Source organism: Rhododendron vialii, chromosome 9a (genome assembly GCF_030253575.1).
Source record: "Rhododendron vialii isolate Sample 1 chromosome 9a, ASM3025357v1".
NCBI classification, from domain to species: Eukaryota; Viridiplantae; Streptophyta; class Magnoliopsida; order Ericales; family Ericaceae; genus Rhododendron; species Rhododendron vialii.
In genome coordinates this window covers 32,696,340-32,715,012 of record NC_080565.1, presented here as the reverse complement: position 1 = coordinate 32,715,012, position 18,673 = coordinate 32,696,340, and the positions used below count along the sequence as shown (strand labels likewise).

The window sequence follows — 18,673 nt, the reverse complement described above, 5'->3', positions numbered from 1 at the left end:
AGTTCGGTTCCTTGGGTGTTTTCACCGCTAAAACCCGAGTGGCGACTCTGAATCGAGGCGTTTCGCCGCGCTTTTCCAAACACAAAAGGGCCGCACCCAATTTTACAAGCAAAATTTCCGGGGTGGCGTGCCCACAACGCGCGCCGGTGAGCTCAAACCCACAGCTCTTATTCTCAAACCCTCTGGGCTCTGGAAGGACCAGTGCACACCCAGGACAAACCACGCAGTTTATAGGCAGCATAATATATAGTTTAAAGGTTGTAAAGCCCTACAAATTAATAAAATACCCCATAAACAGTGTGGGGACAAAATAATGACCTAAAACTAAGCTACCCGTGCAAGGCCACTCACTGGTCAGAAGCAGACTGTCGCGCGATGGAGTCACTCTGGCACGCGATGGTGCGCCCTGGCGCACTGTCGCGAGATAGAGCCAGTCCGTCGCGCGATGGTGCGCCCTGGCGCAACCAGACCAGTGCTTGGTTTACACATTTCTGGGTTCTGGGACAGGTCCTGAATGATCCCAGGGGTACACCAAAATAGCAGAAATGAAAATTAACTACAAACTAGCAGTTTCTACTAAGGAAAACAGTAAACTAATTTTTATCATGCTTAACAGTGATCTATAACATAATAAACATAAAAACAGCAAGACACCAATCCCCACGAGGACCGTCGCACGCAGACTGGGACAGTCGCGCGCGTGAGTGGCTCCATCGCGCGCTGGTTCCTACCACAACAGTTTTTGAAACCTTGCCAGCTTTAGGACCAGGACTGGTATTGATTACTGGCCTTGGCCCTGCCAGCCCCCCTCAGGGATCAGAACAGAAAACAGTAGGTAAGCTATACCTAAATTGAGTTTGAAAGAGTGCTTGAGCTTTGATGTTTGAAGGCTAGATTGAGTCCAAAAGAGATTGAGCTTTGAGTGAGAGGTTATTTGCGTGGTTGAATGATTGGAGGAGGAAGAACAAGCTTTGTTCTTGAATGGTTGAAGTGTGAAAATGAAAGATGGTGACCCAAGGTGTACTCTTTTGAAATTCTTGAACCCATTGAAAGAGAAACAAAGGGGGATATATATAGAGAAGGATGGAGGTGAATCTGGTTGGTGCAAACAGAGGGGTTCAGCCAGTCCATGAGGCCTGACTGAAGTTGCATTGGTGGCCAACTGTCCTCCTTCAGAAAAGGTTGGTGGTAGGTTGGACCGTTGCGCGACGGAGTCAGTCTGTCGCGCGATGGTGCTCCCTGGCGCACAATCACGCGATGGAGTGAGTCAGGCGCGCGATGGTGCGCCCCGGCGCGGGATGGTTGCGCCCTGGCGCGGGATGGTTGTGCCCTGGCGCGCATCAGTAGGGTTTTTGGTTTTTGAAGTGACTTAGGCTAGGTTAGGTTCAAGGGTTTTGCAAACACTCAAAGCTCAAACACGCTATCATTCCCGAGGTGTTCTTGATCCATTTCATCATCGGGGAATCAGAAACCATAAGTAAACTTATCTGGAAGCCCAGATTGGGGTGTCTACAGATAATAATTTGGGGATCAAAAAGACTAATAAGCATACAATCCTAGCTCAGTCAAGCCAGAAAGTGATGAGTGCATTAGGAACGAGTTTGGAGTGAAACAACTACAGATTGTATTAACCATTGGAGATGGGATCATCATTTGCAACAAAGGTCAATTAAGAATCGGGTGATTTTGAATGACGACGAATGATAGAAAACGATTTGAGTCGGGATGATTTTTGAATTGTATTGAGGGTGATAAAAGAGGTAGAAGAAGGCCAACAAGAGAACTAATTATTGATTCCTGATGAAGTCATTTTGTAGTAAAGCTATCATGATTTACTAAAATTCCTAGATTGATGCTAGGACTATGATTTGCCTTTGACGGGAGTACTTCAATCACACCAAAAAAATAAAATAATAATTGGCTGTGCAAAATCATGAGGTCTGGACCCAACCGATCCGTGTTGTGCGGCGGGCCCCCAAAGGACCCAACCGCAACCTAACGATTGTTGATGGCCATTATATTGGGAAAATAACCAAACCAAACCAAACAAATGCGAAAATGCAACGGAGAAACCAAACCAAATAAAGAAAACGAATACGAGAGACCAAGATATACGTGGTTCAGCTTACGGCTGTAAACATACTCCATGGGCAAGCGAGTGAGAGACGATTCCACTATGTGAAGAGAACGATGCTCCGAAGAGCTACAATGGTGACGAACAAACAAAGCCATCACAAAGAGACTCTCACCAATCCCAAAATACAAGTTCTCTTACCAAATTAAAAATCCAATTGGACTCTCTCACCAAATTCAAACTCTCTCTCATCGAGTCTCATAAAACGGAATATTGTTCCACAGACGTGACCTGATGTCACATAGAAACAGATGATTCTTACGAAACCTTACAGTTTCAACAAAAAAGAATCATCGAAACAGATAATCTTCCAGATGGCCGAAGGCCTACAGAACCCACCATAGAAGGGGCAACCAGAAGCAGATGAAGATCGAACAGACGAACCCTAAGGTTCTACAGATGAGACCCCCTAGAGCCTATCAGAGGGATTCATTCAAAAAGTCTAAACCTAATAAGAGGCAAGGCTATATTTATAGCCACATATTGATTCCTAAAGTTAGAATCCTTGCCAAATTATGTTTCCTTTGCATATAGAGTCCAAAACCAAAAAAGAAACTCCAAAAGATTGGACTTCCTAAAGATTGGTATCTATGACGTCCGCACATAAGCTAAGCTAAGGGATCCATCAAAAATGCCTTTTGAAATTCACAAAAGTTCTTCCTTCGAAGTTTGAACGTAGTTGATTGAAAACAATTTGAAGATGACTTGATGCGGTGAAACTCCTTCGTACCAACATGAGTTAGCAGGACATTTAGTGCTCGACTGTTTGTCGCCCATTCATTTTTCTCAGTCTTTGGTGTACTTTGCACTTGGTTATGGACTAGTGACTCCAATTTCAGTTGGAGGTGTAAATTTGACCACACATGCAGTCCAGACATCCTGGTCGATAGCCTTTGAATAGGCTCCATCTTTTCCCTCCCGTGATCGGAGTTTGTTCTGTCTAGCAGCAAAGAGTTCGTTCTTTCTAGTGGCGAAGGTGTTACATGATCTTGGGTAAAATTCGACCCCGAAAGGTAGCTATTGAAGTGAGTGAACCCTCACACTTATATACTTCATATTACTTTGGTTCTCAGACAATGCGGGCCTTCATTTCACAGGAGGACAGTTTGAACTCACCTCCATTGCAAATCAAGAGTCTGCTTAGAACTCAACAATTCCACATTATAGGGACCCGCTCTGATACCGAATGAAATTCCTAGATTGATGCAAGGACTATGATTGGCCTTTGACTAGATTACTTCAATCACACAACAAAAATACAAATCACACAAGGATCAAAGATAAATCACGGGAAGGAATCATGTACTAGAAACATAGTATGATTACAAGTATTCCTATTCACAACTGTGTATCCTCACCAAGAGTCCTAAGAACTACTTGCTGAAGCCACACTCATCGTACCCTTGCACGATCACTACATCTTGAATCCTCATACCATTCGGAAGCAGCTTTTGAACTCCACGAAAGGTCTTGCTTTGAAGTTTGAACATAGGTGATAGAATACCTCTTGATGTCATGACTTGATTAGGTTTAGAGATCCATAGATCTTCACGTTTCTTCAAAATACACAGACCCTAGCACTCCCAGAAGTTTGGAGATGGAAATGAGAGCTCTGAGAAATGAATATAGCGCTCGGTACCATAACTAATCCATTTTTATAGAGAAGCCACAACTTGACAATTTTGCTTGAGCGAAGAAAAGTCACTCGAGCGAACTCATTTTCGCTCTAGCAAAAGCATCCAGTAGACCTTACTTGACATCTCGCCTCATGGTCTCTGGAACAAATTTTCCAGCTTCAATATTGCTTCAATATATGCTTTTCGAAAACACTGGACTAATGACTACCAGACTCATATTCAATAAAAATCAAATACAAATTCCTTTTCACAACCCTAGACAGACACTTTAGAAAGAAAGTAAAAGAACCATACAAGTCAATAAAAGGGAATACGTGCAAATGCGTGTTTTGGTCAAGAACGTGCCAACCAAAAGGTAGCTCGGCCTATAGAGCTTACATTTACCATGCAGTTGAAGTTAGAACCTTGATTTATGAACTCAAGCTCTTAGTACCGTTTGTTGAAGTCGTCTCACTTACTGCTTGCCTTATTTACTGTTTTGTAGCAGCAAAGTCCGTGCTCTGAATGTTACTGGAGGAATCCCGGAGGAGCTGTGGTCTTTGACTTCCCTCACAAATTTGTATGTTTACCCACTAATGTTTTAGTTTAAACAATGTTTCATTTTCCATGCCAGAAAAAAATGTTACGTTTTCTCTATGTGAACTGTGACACACTATCAAACAGAAACTTTCAAAATCATGATGCTGATCGTTGATAGGTGCTGAAAAGCACCCATTTACTTCCTCTAATTTACGCCTTGTTTATCCGTTTACCTTGTTACTTGACGCGTTTTAGTGTTTTATGGTGTTTGCAAGCCTCAAAGATTGATGGGTGCGAAAATGTGCAAATTGGGTTGATTAATAAGAAGATTAAAAGAAGCTTGGGGTCATAGTTCAAATTGTCTAAAAGTTGCATGGTTAATCTACTATTACCCAAAGTCCAAAGGGCCTTAATGTAATTATGGCTTAAAACCCTACAATATAAAATATGATGCTACTGACATGGGGCGGGAATTATTGGACGTGATTTGGCTCTCGACCTGGGACGTGAGTTCGGCAGAGGACGGAACAGGAGATGGCTTCACGGACGACAGATTCCATGGTAGAAGAAAAAGCTGCGCACGTTTCCATGGCCGGCTAATTCCATTCTCTAGGGGAAAGATGAAACTTCGTATCAAGTAATTCTGTTTATGCGTAGGATTTTGGTTTATTATTCGGATCGATTGTATAACTAAGAACCCGTTTTGTTTTGATCAATAGAATGATTTTTAATGGTTTTAATCTATTGAGTATTTGTATGTGCGCTTTCAAATACGAGTTATACAATGGTTTTCATTGATTGTTATTGGAGTTCTGAGATAGATTATGCTCGTAAGACGGATCGTGCCGTTAGGCGGCCTGACCGTGCTACTGAGACGGTCCGTGCTATGGGATAGTCTATGCCTTTTAACAACGCAATTATTTTCTTGACGATTATCTAAAGGGTTTGCAAGTCCTAGCGATAATCTCTTCTGATTCGAATAATTAAACCGAGCCTATGTATATTGTTGTTACGTGGTCGCAGTGGATTCGAAACCCTAGATCTTTTTCCCATCAACTTTCCAACTCTTACTTTATTATTATTTTTATTTAATTAGTTCTCAAAATCAAATCAATTCAACTTTTTATGTCCGAATTAATCTAGAAGTTAATCGAATTTAGCGTAACTTAGCCATACTGTTCCTGAGAATCGACACTCGGCCTTAACCACTATTCTACGGAGTAGTAGTTAACTCTAAGTTTTTATAAATATATTTTTGACACTGTACGACACGGTCAATCGTCTCCATATATCTACAATGGTTTACTAAGTTTCTTCCATATTTTGCAGGGACTTGTTCCGAAATTACCTGACTGGTCCCCTGTCTTCATCCATTGTCAATCTAACTCAAATGCAGTGGCTGTAAGCCACCTTATGTTTTATTTTATGTTGTTTGCAGGTCGTTAATATTTTATCCATGTCTAGCTAAACTCCTTTAACGGACTGACACCTCATTTAATTGTTTTCAGGAGCCTGGGGTTTAATGCATTATCGGGGGAGGTTCCAAAGGAACTTGGAAAACTAACTAATCTGAGATCATTGTATGTTATTCTTGAATTTGTACGTCTTTAGGTGGTAACTTCATGTTTTAGTTTTCAATTTACAGCAATGCAACTTGTTGCCAACAAGTACGAGTCTGCCCACGTATAATCATCTTGTGTCCACAACTGTGTCATCTACGTAACATTTTGTAATTTGGATTTTTTTTTATATCGAAATCAGTTGTTTGCTGCAATGGCATTGAGTTCCTTATTCCATTGAAAATTGGAATCACTAGTACGTATAACTGAAAGATGAGCCTATTTTCTGATGTTAACTTGGTAATTTGCAGAAGCATTAGCACGAATAACTTCTCTGGCTCTCTCCCATCAGAATTGGGGAATTTGATAAAATTAGAACACCTGTAAGTGCTGAGACATTCGGCAATCTATTTTCTTTTTTCTTTTCTTTTTTTGAGTAAAAAGGATGAGAAGGGGGCGACGGGGCATTGCAACTCCCCCTTTGGAGTGACCACAAGGACTCTAGACCTACGGCGGGCCCCGGAAGGGACCAAAAAGCCATAACAACTGCCGCCCCACCAAGGACTAGTGGACTACTGCTGGGTTTCGCAGGAGGACCAAGTTCGAGAAGGGGTTGTTAGCATGATTCGAACCGGTCATGACCTCCTGACCAAAATCAGCAGTTACAAAAATCTATCCGGTTATAGGAATTAAACCAAACCAAGTTCCTAACAGAGAAACTTTAATAATTTCAGTTTTTTAATACAGTTAATAAAACTGAAGTTCTTTATATACTAGTTCGTGGCTGACTGGCTGCTATGAATTCTATGTGGAGTAGCTGGCACATATTCTAGTTTCTCTCCTTCACATTATAAACATCATAAAGTTTTAAGGCCTGTAAACTGTAACCTCTATAAGGCTGGCATTGCATGCAAAAAGGTCGAGCATCATACTTACATAATTCTCCGCCTTGACAGCTTCTTCCACAGTTCTGGAGTTAGTGTAAGAGTTTTCTGGCTTATCCTTTGTCTTATCTGGTAAACCTGAACATGTTTTTAATAGCAGTAATTGTTTTTGTGATCAAGAAAGAATTTTTTTTGAGGATTTCAGGTTGGGTTCGGATAATGAACTCACAGGGAGCATACCTGAATTCATAAGGAACTGGTCAAAACTTAGCGTCCTGTAAGCAATGTGTACGCCGTGTCCTCTTTATTTCGACCATCATACCCTGATCATTGCTTTACTTAAAACTGGATACCTAACCGAGATGCTTTTTTAATTAAAGTATTGATACTTCATTCAGTAACCTCTATTTTATGTAATCAGTGAATTTACGTAGTTAGTTCATCTGTAGGAGGTTTCAAGTAAACGCCTTTGAAGGTGGAATACCGTTGACACTTTCCAAATTGACCGCTTTGACGGACTTGTGGGTGTTAACTCTTTCTACATCTTTTCTTCATGTTTAGCATATGAATGATGTTCTCTTCTCTTCTATAACATACTGCCTTATTATAATAGGAGAATAAGCGATTTATCTAACAGAAGCTCTTCACTGGCATTTCTGAAAGATATGACGTCTCTGAGTATCTTGTAAGGCAACAAACACTGTTATAGTTGACAATCAATATTGAAATATTTTGAAAAGTTTTGAAAACATTGAGACCCCAAGCTGTGTTAGTGCCAGAAATATCATGACTTATTCCAAGGAAATTGTGGAAGCATTCAAGTCCCCTCTCATTATGGGCTCTCAACAGGCTTGTCTAATTTCTTGGATGAATCCCTCTACAGGTAATGTCAAGCTCAATACGGATGGCTGCTGGTTCGAAATGAATGGGAGAGGAGGCTTTGGAGGACTGTTCAGAGATCACACAGGTGATTGGATCATGGGCTTTTACGGAATGAGACACTTCTCATCAAGCCTGGAAGCAGAGATGTGGAGCATCTACACAGGGCTGAAAATCATCCTGGAAAGGAAACTAAAGAACGTGACAATTGAATCCGACTCACTCACAGCGGTCAACCTGATCAAGGAAGGGAATCCACACAATCACCCACAGAGCGTGCTCATAAATGAAGCTCATTTCATCATGGCCAAAACAGATACCTTGATCGAGCACACCTATCGCTCAGCAAATCAATGCGCGGACCACCTCGCAAGAATGGGAATCGAGCAGATGGATGAGCTCGTTTTTGTTATGAACATGCCCATATCTCTTAGGGAATTCGTCATTCGAGACCGCCTGAATATCAGGCAGGTGTTAGACTAATTTCAGGCACTTTGTCTGGGCTATGGACCTAATGACTTTGTGTGTAACCCGTACGTGGTTCTCTTGTTCGTAATCTAATCTAGTATTTCGCTTGACCAAAAAAAAAAACAAAATATTGAAATATTTTCGTCTTCATGATCCTCTATTATTTTTTTACAAAACTTAACGTAACTCAGTGGTTTCTCGCCTGGCAGAATTTTGAGGAATAACCATATTTCTGGTACTATCCCCTCCAATATTGGTGATTATCAGAATTTGTCTCAACTGTAAGTTATACCATCAGCTTCCATGCGTTTCAACCTAAAAGTTTGGAAGTTGATAATCAGGTTGATGAGCATGGGTCAACATCTCTTAATGAAGTAAACGTAAACGTCTAGTTTTTAACGTTTTAAAGCTAACAAGTAGGATTGCCAACATGTCCATCATTCGTTGCTTGGAAAAAAAAATTAATGTTAATGCGCATCTTTGCTACTATGTTTTGTCCATCATATGACTGTACTACTGTACAGTCATATGATTTGATTACTTATTAAATTGTATAGGTTCAATTTTGGGCAAATCAGTGTGGAGTAAATTGTTTATAACTTTAAGGCCGCATCGTTTGTATTGATAGTTCCTTTAGACGTAAAAAGGAAACAAGTAGGATTGCCAACATGTCCATCATTCGTTGCTTGGAAAAAAAAATTAATGTTAATGCGCATCTTTGCTACTATGTTTTGGTGCACAAATATGAGAACCTGTACAGTGGCGGAGCTAGGATTTTGATATCGGGGGCCGGATTAACATTTATATGTTTTTATCGGAACGTATACTTATTATATTTTTATTGAAATGATTTTTTAGGCTATTTCAACTGTTTTTATCGGATGCTTGGGGAGCCGGAGCCCCCAGGCCCCTACGTACCTCTGCCCTTGAACCTGTATCGTAAAGAAGTGTTTGGGAAATGGAAATCTTGATTCATGCAGTCATGGTAGTATACTGATATGTAAGCTGATGACAACACGTCGACATCTGAGGCTTCAGCGGTCAAATGTAAGACTGAACAATTTATCGGTTCTCAGTAGAACGAAAATCTCAACTAAGCATCCCCATTATGTCGTTTCCTGCAGAGATGTGTCATACAATCAATTATCGCCGGTACTTCCATCTTGGGCGAACAACAGGTGATTCTCTCTGTGTTGTATGTTTTTAATGGTATTCTGTGGTCTCTGAACATTTAGTGATACAAAAAGAAAGTTCTGTAATTTCCTATATACAATTCGAGTGTTGAACAGCATGATTATGGTGCTGTTAATGCACGAGTTTGTCAGCTTTAGAGGATGTATGATACTAATTCCTAAATGTAAATGGAAAACGGATATTTTTCAAGTTGTTCGGATATCAAATACCATGTCTGAATTCTACAGTTTATTTATTCACCCACAATTTTTGTACTCAGCTGAATGAGATTTACCGCTTAGTTTTTGTATCCCTTTCTTATATTCAGTGTTCTTGTGTAATGGGATCGGACCCTTGTTGAAATTGGCTGCCATCTGTTTTTCACTTTCTAAACCACAGATGAAAATTTTGCGTTGTGATTTGTGCAAACTGATTGTTAGAAGTTCAGCAAATGGGGCCTATGTAAGAAGTTAACTAGACAATTTTGGAAGCATTCTGTAGAAATTTTATATCCATCTCAAAATTAATTGGAATGAGTGGAGAGGTCTCAAATATTATTAATTAATCACTCATTCCACTCCCAAGCAATTGCGTTAATTATGTGGCAAATTCAACTTGCATTAATCAATATCCATTCTTCTTCTGCATACAGTGTTATGGCTACAGGATTTGACTGTATTCTAGAGAAGCTTCCTTGCCTTGGGGATATTCGCAGTTCTCCTAAGTGTAAGTGCAATTTATAACCTCCCCTTACCCTTTATTCTGAGACGGGACACATAAAGTCTATGATGCTGGAAAGAGGATCTTTGAGTTTAGTGTTCTTTGAATCATCAAATCCTTTTAATAATTCTAAAAGTAGGTCAACTTAGACCGGTAACTGTTAGCTGACTCGGTACACAATGCTGGGCCCTTTTCCTAATTGTTTAAGCTTTTGGAATAATTGGTGACTTGATGGTATTAGAGCTTCAGTTTGTAGAGGTCCCAAGTCAATCCAAGTCTCGTAACTTCTGTTCATTCCATTGTTTTATGTTACCATGCGCTCTCTATGTGTGCATCTGTACACCTTATTCGGTGTTGTTTTGATTGCCTCTTGATACGTGGGAATGGGCCATACATGGTGGGGTGTTGATATTGATTTTGGTTTACTGTGTACTGTTGTGTATGTGGTCATGCAAAATCCTTTCATGCGGTTAATTTTTTTGGAGTCTACTGGATTGAGTTTCATTGTCGTACTACCTCTGAGATTTGAAGCCTATGTGGATTTATTTAATGCTCCTTCACCATTTTTTCTGCTTTTATTTCCACCAAGGGATGTTGCTAGTCAATGGCCTATTTTTTGAGTTCCAATCTTACAATGCCCTTTGCCAATGAAAGGCCATAAGAAACCTCCTCCTTCTTCTTCTTCTTCTTCTTTTTCTTCTTCTTTCAAGGTGACAATTTTATACTTGTCAGATGCAGTGAGAAATTCCTTTCCTTGTTAATGTCAAAACTTCGCATGTAAAATGCAGCGAAGTCAAATTTGTCTTCATAAAGTGTAATTCCCACTTCTAGAAGTTCATTAAACCCATAAGATGCATCACATGATCAAGGAGATGTGGCTGTTTTTTCTTTTTTTCTGGTGCACCTTTTTGAACTCTAATCTGATGAATTCCTCTTCCCCGATGGTTTGCAGATTTTAACTTTGCGATTAATTGTGGTGGTCCAGAGATAACATCTAGTAGTCAGATTGTATATGAGCGGGATAACGAGACTCTTGGTCCAGCTACTTATTATGAGGCTAGTACAAAAAGGTGGGCAGTGAGTAATGTCGGGCGCTTCAACGAGCTAAACGATCCCCAGTATACGAGTTTCTCTTCAATTCAGTTCAATACTTTGGACTTGGATTCGGAGCTGTTACAGACAGCACGAATATCACCAGGATCACTAAGATATTTTGGGCTGGGACTTGAGAATGGTAATTACAATGTGACTCTCGAGTTTGCAGAGACAGCATTCTTAGATCCCCCATCTTAGAAAAGTCATGGAAGACGTGTTTTTGATATATACATCCAGGTCAGTGCCGCGTTATCACAATTGGTTTTTTTTCTTTTTGATAGTCCTAATCTTTTTTTGAAAGAAAAAATAACTACAAAGAACAAGGAAGGCATACCTTCCATTACAATGGTGTTCGTGAAAAGATTTGCCACAGAACTTCCCTCCTGTGGCCACGTAGTCCTTTAAAAAGGGCAGCTAAAGAAACGGTGGTGCATGTCTTCATTAGGCAGATTACAGAGAAAACATATAGGGAAGGTTCGCATGCCCCAGCTGATGATTTTATCCTATGGTCTGTTATTTTCGTAACAAAAATATAATTTATAAAATAAGGAAATAGCTATTATTCCGAAGAATAGCGATTAAGTTCGAGATCGGGAAGTAAAAAGCTATTGTACTTCCGAATTCCAATCAATGTCTAAACTTCATTCAAAAAGCAAATGGAAGTTAGATTTTGATTTGAGTAAACTAAAACTAACAAGAAAGCGATTAAGTTTTGGAAACTGATTAGAGAATTGGGACTAGGGTTTCGATTCAACCTTCCCTTGCATTATAATTGTGGCGAAGTCTAGGGTTTCATTCAACTTGTAACCAGACCACCGATAGGGTAGCAATTCCTATCAATAATCCACGAAAGACTATCTCAACACGGCACGGATCGTCTCATTGAATTTAACCAACGGCACAACCCGTCTCACATTGTATAGTCTATCTCAAAGCTTATCACGAAATAATGAAAACGATCGTACAACAGTGCTTGATATCATGAATACAAACACAAAAGATAAATCGGGAAAATAGTGACTTTTATAAAAACTATAAATAATCCAACGTCATATAATTAATTGTTAAATAAAAACCGGCCCTTGAAATCTAAACAACGATACTTACTTGGAGAAGCATCCTCGTCGCCCTAGCGAGAGTGTTTAGCCGATCATGAAGTTTTTCCCTCTGCCGCAGCCGCGGCTGTTATGCGTGTAAAAAAGATCCCCCGGAGTCCGTTGCTGTCCCTTTTTGTCTTGATTCTATTTCCTTCACCAATTGCAAAAAAGATCCCCCAGAGTGTTTAACATGTATCCACCAATCATCTTCCAAATAATCTTATCTCGTGCAAGCTCAAACCATATATTCTTTAATTAATTGGTGGAGCATAGGGCCCACCATTAAGAAATATTTTAGACCACTTAACCGGCCACATGCTACGTGACACTCACAAGCCTGAATTATCGGTTCAACTTCTGGACCATCTTTGCACTAATTAAATCGAAGGCCAAATTGGTTGGACTGTCACCAATTGTTCGGTCTTCACATTTAACTCGTCAATTTAGCTCCAAATGTCATCCAACGGCTCCACAGATCCTGAAACGAGCAAAACAAGAATCAAGCTCCAAGTAGTGTGCAAAATGGATATAACAAGCCTAAGTTAAAGGGCCTAAATAAGTGTATTTACTCACTTATCATCCTTAGTCCTATGGCATCCTCTAATGGCCATCCAAAGAATGAAAAGATGTCGAGGAACGGACATGGAGTACCAGATTAGGTGATGCAAGTGTACTGTAGCTTGGTGGATTCTGATAGCATATCAAGTATATGCAACCCTAATGGTAGAATGTGAAGAGAATGTCCATGGAACTTGATCAAGTCTAGCATAGTTAGGATGGAAATGTGGAAGACGAGATGTTGGTAAAGGCCAAGTCCATTGAGTGATATAAACAAGATTTGAACACTTCAGCATCAGTACGGATACCTGATGAAGGGCCAAAATATATGCTTAAGGGCCCTTCAGGCAGCCAATTGTCATGCCAGAGGAATGTGCTATTCCCATCACCAATAATATGCTTGATAAAGGGTCTAGCAATAGCCCTAAAGGCTAAGAATTTTTCTCCATGTCCATGAACAGCTAGAAGGAACTTCTAGAGTCCAGAAACTCTTTCTTTGAAAAAGATGCTTATAGCACCACTTAACCCACAGATAATTATGATGAGAGCAAATATATCACAGCTGTCTTAGGAAGTATGCATGATTCCATTCCTTAATCCCTCATAAACCAAGGTCCTCCTTTTTTAGGCGAGCAAACATTGGCCAAGTAGCTTTATTAGAGTGGGAATATGCTTCAGTACCAGTCCATAGGAAGTTTCTGAAGAGCTTATCAATATTCAAGCAAACTGAGTTGGGAAGAACAACATGCATGGTCCAGGAAACTTGTATACGAAAAAGGACTGACTTTATGAGTTGCAATCTTCCAGCGTATGATAAAAGACTTATTGGCCCAACTTTTGATTTTATCCTGGATTTTAGAAATGAGACCTTTGCAATCTGCCACAGAGAGTTTTGGAGGATAATAGGGGGACATCCAAATATCTAACTGGAAGTGTACTCATTTGGAAGCCCGAACAGAGAACACATGATCTCCTTGTCCTGATTTTCCATGCCTAAAAATACACCCTACTCTTGATCTTGTTAGGCTGCAGACCAGAGTATTAACAACTTCTTGAAAAGACTGATTGTTGGGGTAGCACAGAATAAACAAGTCATTGGCAAACATATGGGAGTAATCCCTAGTTCTTTCTTCCGAGGGTGGTATGAGAGCTACTCTGAATTCATGTGAATTTGGAAGATCCTGGAAAAGAATTCCATGACCAAGGTGAATTGGTATGGAGAGAGGGTTTTGGGTAGAACTCATCTCCAAAAGTTAGCTATTGAGTGAGGGAGCCCTCGCACTTATATACTTCATGTTACTTTGGTACTAAGGCGATGTGGGACTTTGCTTCATACCCTCCCTCAAGCGCAGTGTGGTCACTTGGCAGCACCTACCATGTAGGCCCGAGACACGCACCCTACCCATTTTTTATACCTAGCATTGATACCATGGTACACGATTTTGGATAGAAGTCTACACCAAAAGCTAGCTACTGAAGTGAGGGTGCCTTCACACTTATATACGAGTAATTCATACTATTACTTTGATACCCTATGAGACTTCGCTTCACAAGGGGATCCCCTTAAGTTGTTATAATTTTTTTGGTTCTTAAGTTATCAACCTCTTCACTATAGGGGAATCTGGTTCAGAATGATTTCGACATAAAAAAGGCTGCCGGTGGGGTCTTTTTACAAATAAAGATGGTTTTCCCAGCTCAGGTATCAAAAAACTACCTTGAAATCCATCTATTTTGGGCTGGTAAAGGGACTTGTTGTGTACCTACTGAAGGTACATATGGACCTTCTCTTTCAGCAATCAGTGTTGTCCCAGGTAATACGTTTTGTAAATATTTGATGCAAGTTTAAAAATGTTAGTTCCAATTTTCTTACGACTAAGATTTTTTGCAGATTTCGTCCCCACTGTTAGTAAAAAACCCTTCATCTGGCAAAAAGAGTAAGACAGGTATGATTGTGGGGATTGTTATTCCTGTTGGAGTTGTAAGCTTTCTATCTTTCCTTGTGCTCTATTGGTTTGACTTTTGCCAAAAAGGGCCGGGATGGGACGACGATGAAGGTAAAAAAACTCAGGAAAATAGTAAGCCGAGTGTGTTATTGGGCTATGACTTTTGCATCACAACAGATTCGTTGTTGTCTCGTGTGTGGTTCTGCTATTGTTTATTTGTAATGTCGTTTTAGATGTATGGGTCCTATGCTAGTTATTTTTGTGTTCTTAGTAGCGTTAGGCTTGCTAAATTCTTTTTGTGTGATTCATGGCATGTTCAAACATGATGGAGGTATGTGTAAATGTTCTCTTAAACACTCCCCTTTCTAGCCAACCAGCAATCCTATGATAAAGCAGTCCATCCCTCCCCTTTCTTTCTCACCATTGAGTACCTGAAATCCTCTGATTTTCTTTGTTGAATGAGGGAAAAGAAGAAAACCCATAGTTGAAGAAACACATTTTGGCACTGCCCTTGGTGTCCTGCCCAAAATTAGTATGTTGTAATATCCATTGTCTTACATAATATGCTACTCCCTTTGTCTCAATTTGTTTGTACACTTTGACTTCTAATTGTTCCAAAATGTTGTATATTTTTAAAGACTAATGGATCAAAAGCTACACAATACCCCTTTTACACCTTACTATTTGAGTTAAAGTAATCATTTTTCAAAAGTTGGAGAGTAACTTTTGGAACATTGAGCTTTTATAGATGTAATGATTATGTTCCTTGAAACGTTTTATTCTAAATTGGTTAAACAAATTGGGATGGAGGGAGTAACAATGTGCTACAGAATGATAATGATCATCGTTTAAGCATAACAGATACCTAAGTTGAGTATTAACTTCCTTGTATATTCACAAACACTGGTTTTAACTGTACTTGCAGAGCTCCAAGGGATGGATGTTAGGCCCTACACTATCAGTTATGCAGAACTAAAGGATGCAACAGAAGATTTTAATCCTGCAAACAAACTTGGGGAGGGAGGCTTTGGACCCATTTTTAAGGTAAACATCCTTATAATAAAAGACAGGTTGTCCTGAAACAACTTCATATTGCTTTTATGAAATAGCACCCATCAACGGACTCTCTTGAACATTGCCACTTCACCTCTGCTTTTCCCTTTTGTATTCATTATGGATGGCAGCAGTAAGCTTGTACCATCACAATTTTGCATTGTTTTTCGTTAAAATAAGACCATGGAAATACAAACATTGTTGTTCTAGATTACTTGCTTAGAATTGCGATTTATTGGTCCAGACCATTTTTGCTTTTCATCATATCGGAAACCATGGTCGAGACTACACAATATTTCTCAAAATTTTAAAATTTTCATATTCTCTAGGGAACACTTAATGATGGGAGGGTTATTGCTGTCAAGCAACTGTCTGTGGCCTCCCGCCAAGGAAAGGATCAATTTGTTGCAAAGATTGCTACAACATCTGCTGTTCAACACCGAAATCTTGTGAAATTGTACGGCTGCTGCATTGAGGGGAACAAACGACTGATTGTTTATGAGTATCATGAAAACAAGAGTTTTGATCAAGCATTGTTTGGTACAGGACATCACCTTTACTGTCAATGCAAATTGTAGATCTTGAATATGGTGAATAAGTGAAACGTTTAACTGTTTGGCATTTGTTAATCAGGGAAGACAAGTTTGTTTCTTAACTGGCCCATCCGCTTTGATATATGCTTGGGTGTAGCAAGGGGTCTAGCTTATCTTCACGTGGAATCTCGGCTTCGCATTGTACACAGGGATGTTAAGGCTAGCAATATTCTTCTTCACTCTGACCTCAACCCCAAAGTTTCTGATTTTGGTTTGGCCAAACTTTTTGATGACAAAAAGACCCACATCAGTACCCGTGTTGCAGGGACATTGTAAGATTCTCCACAGTCAATCTCCATGTATTCTTTCAGTGTTATTGGTTTCGATATTCTATTTTGGTACTGTTTGTAGCTGAAGTATTAACTTACATGTGATAAAATTTTAATGGTTACTGATGCAGTGGGTATCTTGCACCTGAGTATGCTATGCTTGAGCAACTTACAAAAAAGGCCGATGTGTTTGGCTTTGGTGTTGTAGCTTTGGAGATTGTCAGTGGAAGGCCAAATACTGACTCGAGCTTGGAAGAAGAAAAGATCTATCTTCTTAAATGGGTATGTTTCACTTTCTTTTAGGCACTCATTAGTTGTTGATCCTTCAAAAAGTTCCAAATGGCTGCATATTCGGTTGTAGGCACAGTTTGTTATGACTGTGGTTACTGATTCGGCTACATCTTTTTATAATTCTTTAAAAAGAAGGAAGGGTTATTCTATCTTGGAAACTTTAGGATGTTTGCTTGAGCATCATTAGAAATAAGATAAGTTGTTCAAATACTACGCAAAGAAACTTATAAGTTCTCTGTATCTCTGAAATTGAATTCTAGTATTCTTGGTGTTAAAACGTGCATCAATGCCAATGAATATCTGATCCACTCATCCTCTCATCCAGCCCAGAATGGGTGCTTCTTACTCTGGTTACATGATTCTATGACATTCCTTTCTTCCCTATTTAGGCCTGGCATGTGCATGAAAACAACCGTGAAGTTGAGCTAGTGGATGCTAGATTGTTAAAATTTGACGAGGAAGAAGTAAAGCGAGTTATACGAGTAGCTCTTTTGTGCACCCAGACATCCCCACAGCAACGCCCCTCCATGCCGCGTGTAGTGGCGATGCTTTCAGGAGACATTGAAGTTAGTGCAGTTACTTCACGGCCTGGATATTTTACTGACTGGAACTTCAACACAACCAGTTTTATGACTACGGATACTCCAAGTGCAGAAAACGAACATAGCCAATTCAGTTCATCAACGAGTCGGATACTCCAAGTGCAACAAACATAGCCAATTCCGTTCATTAGCGAGTGCAAGCATCGCAGCAAATTCGAGGTTAGAGATTTTCAACGTAATAAATGGGTTTTTATTTGGGATTTTTTGAAAAAAAAATTCTTTTTTGTAGTATGATTGATTTTTGTGAAATTTTGCAACACCTTTAATTTCACATGGATTATGACTTTATGTGAATAATTATAATGCTCATTAAATTGGAATGTGTTTATTCGGAATGGATGTGTAACATGGGGTGCCTACAAGGGGCATTGCCCTCCCAATTAATTGATGTCTACTGGAGGTATGGTTCTATGCAAAAAGGTGCCCTAGAAAGAGGCATGATTTTTCCTAATTAATTGCCTTCAAAAGACGTGATTCTTTTTAATGTGTGTCTAATAAAGACGTGGCTTTTCACGAAAGGGTGTCTGTAAGTATGTAAATAGATCCTTTGTAAAGTCATTCAACATATCAAAAACTTCATATATATTGAGTTCTTCTCTCCACACACACTCTCTGTATTTTAGGCTTACTAATATTCTGGTATTTTGACGAAATAGAATATTCGTTCTTGTTTCCTTTACGTTTGCTTAGTAGATATTATATCTATGATCTCCGTTATGCAATTGCAAACAAAAAGAATTCTGAGTTCGAACTTCGTTGTGACCATGCATGTCGTTTCCATATCTCAAATTAAAACAAAATTTTTACAACTACTGCATAGAAAAAGGCCAAGCTGTATCAATTTCAACTAATTTCTACTTCAATTCGAGAACGTGATTCAATTTAGTTTTTGTATTTTAAAACTGGGATATCGAAAGAGTTTCGATTTTTGTAAAGCAGTTGGAAAAAGTTAAAGGGTACGTATAGAATCTGATTTTCTCCTTCAGCTTGATTATGAACTGTCCATTAATATCGATTCAAGAGCTATTAGAGTAATTTTTTATACTCCAAATAAACCCACGGGTCTCTCCAGTGGCGGCTCCAGGAATTTGTAATAGGGTGTTCATAAATTACCTTAACTCTACTAGCTAGTGTATTGACCAATAATATATGTGCAAAACCTCTTATATTAGTATAAATAGTGCGGACAAAAAAACATA

At 39.4% G+C, this 18,673-nt stretch overlaps 1 protein-coding gene and 1 pseudogene across 1 annotated transcript; both read left to right on the top strand.

Annotated features, from left to right (window-relative positions):
- Positions 1-4,751: 4,751 nt before the first annotated feature.
- LOC131299806 (probable LRR receptor-like serine/threonine-protein kinase At1g56140) lies at positions 4,752-11,266 on the top strand. Its single transcript, XM_058325379.1, has 16 exons — positions 4,752-4,927; positions 5,620-5,691; positions 5,799-5,889; positions 5,936-6,009; positions 6,161-6,232; positions 6,806-6,865; positions 6,939-7,010; positions 7,183-7,254; positions 7,347-7,418; positions 7,474-8,079; positions 8,290-8,361; positions 9,061-9,258; positions 9,370-9,437; positions 9,582-9,722; positions 9,920-9,979; positions 10,926-11,266. Exons 1-16 carry the CDS (start codon positions 4,752-4,754, stop codon positions 11,264-11,266), a joined length of 2,247 nt encoding a protein of 748 aa, XP_058181362.1.
- A 3,420-nt stretch (positions 11,267-14,686) lies between these two features.
- Positions 14,687-17,790, top strand: LOC131301133 (probable LRR receptor-like serine/threonine-protein kinase At1g56140; annotated as a pseudogene).
- The last annotated feature ends 883 nt before the right edge of the window (positions 17,791-18,673 follow it).

What these genes read in the sequence shown, in the direction of transcription:
- LOC131299806 (XM_058325379.1), top strand. Translation starts at nt 4,752, where the DNA reads ATGGGGCGGGAATTATTGGACGTGATTTGGCTCTCGACCTGGGACGTG. An exon ending in AAGATGAAACTTCGTATCAA is followed by an intron (nt 4,928 to 5,619) that starts GTAATTCTGTTT and finishes CATATTTTGCAG; the next exon opens with GGACTTGTTCCGAAATTACC. An exon ending in CGAGACCGCCTGAATATCAG is followed by an intron (nt 8,080 to 8,289) that starts GCAGGTGTTAGA and finishes CTCGCCTGGCAG; the next exon opens with AATTTTGAGGAATAACCATA.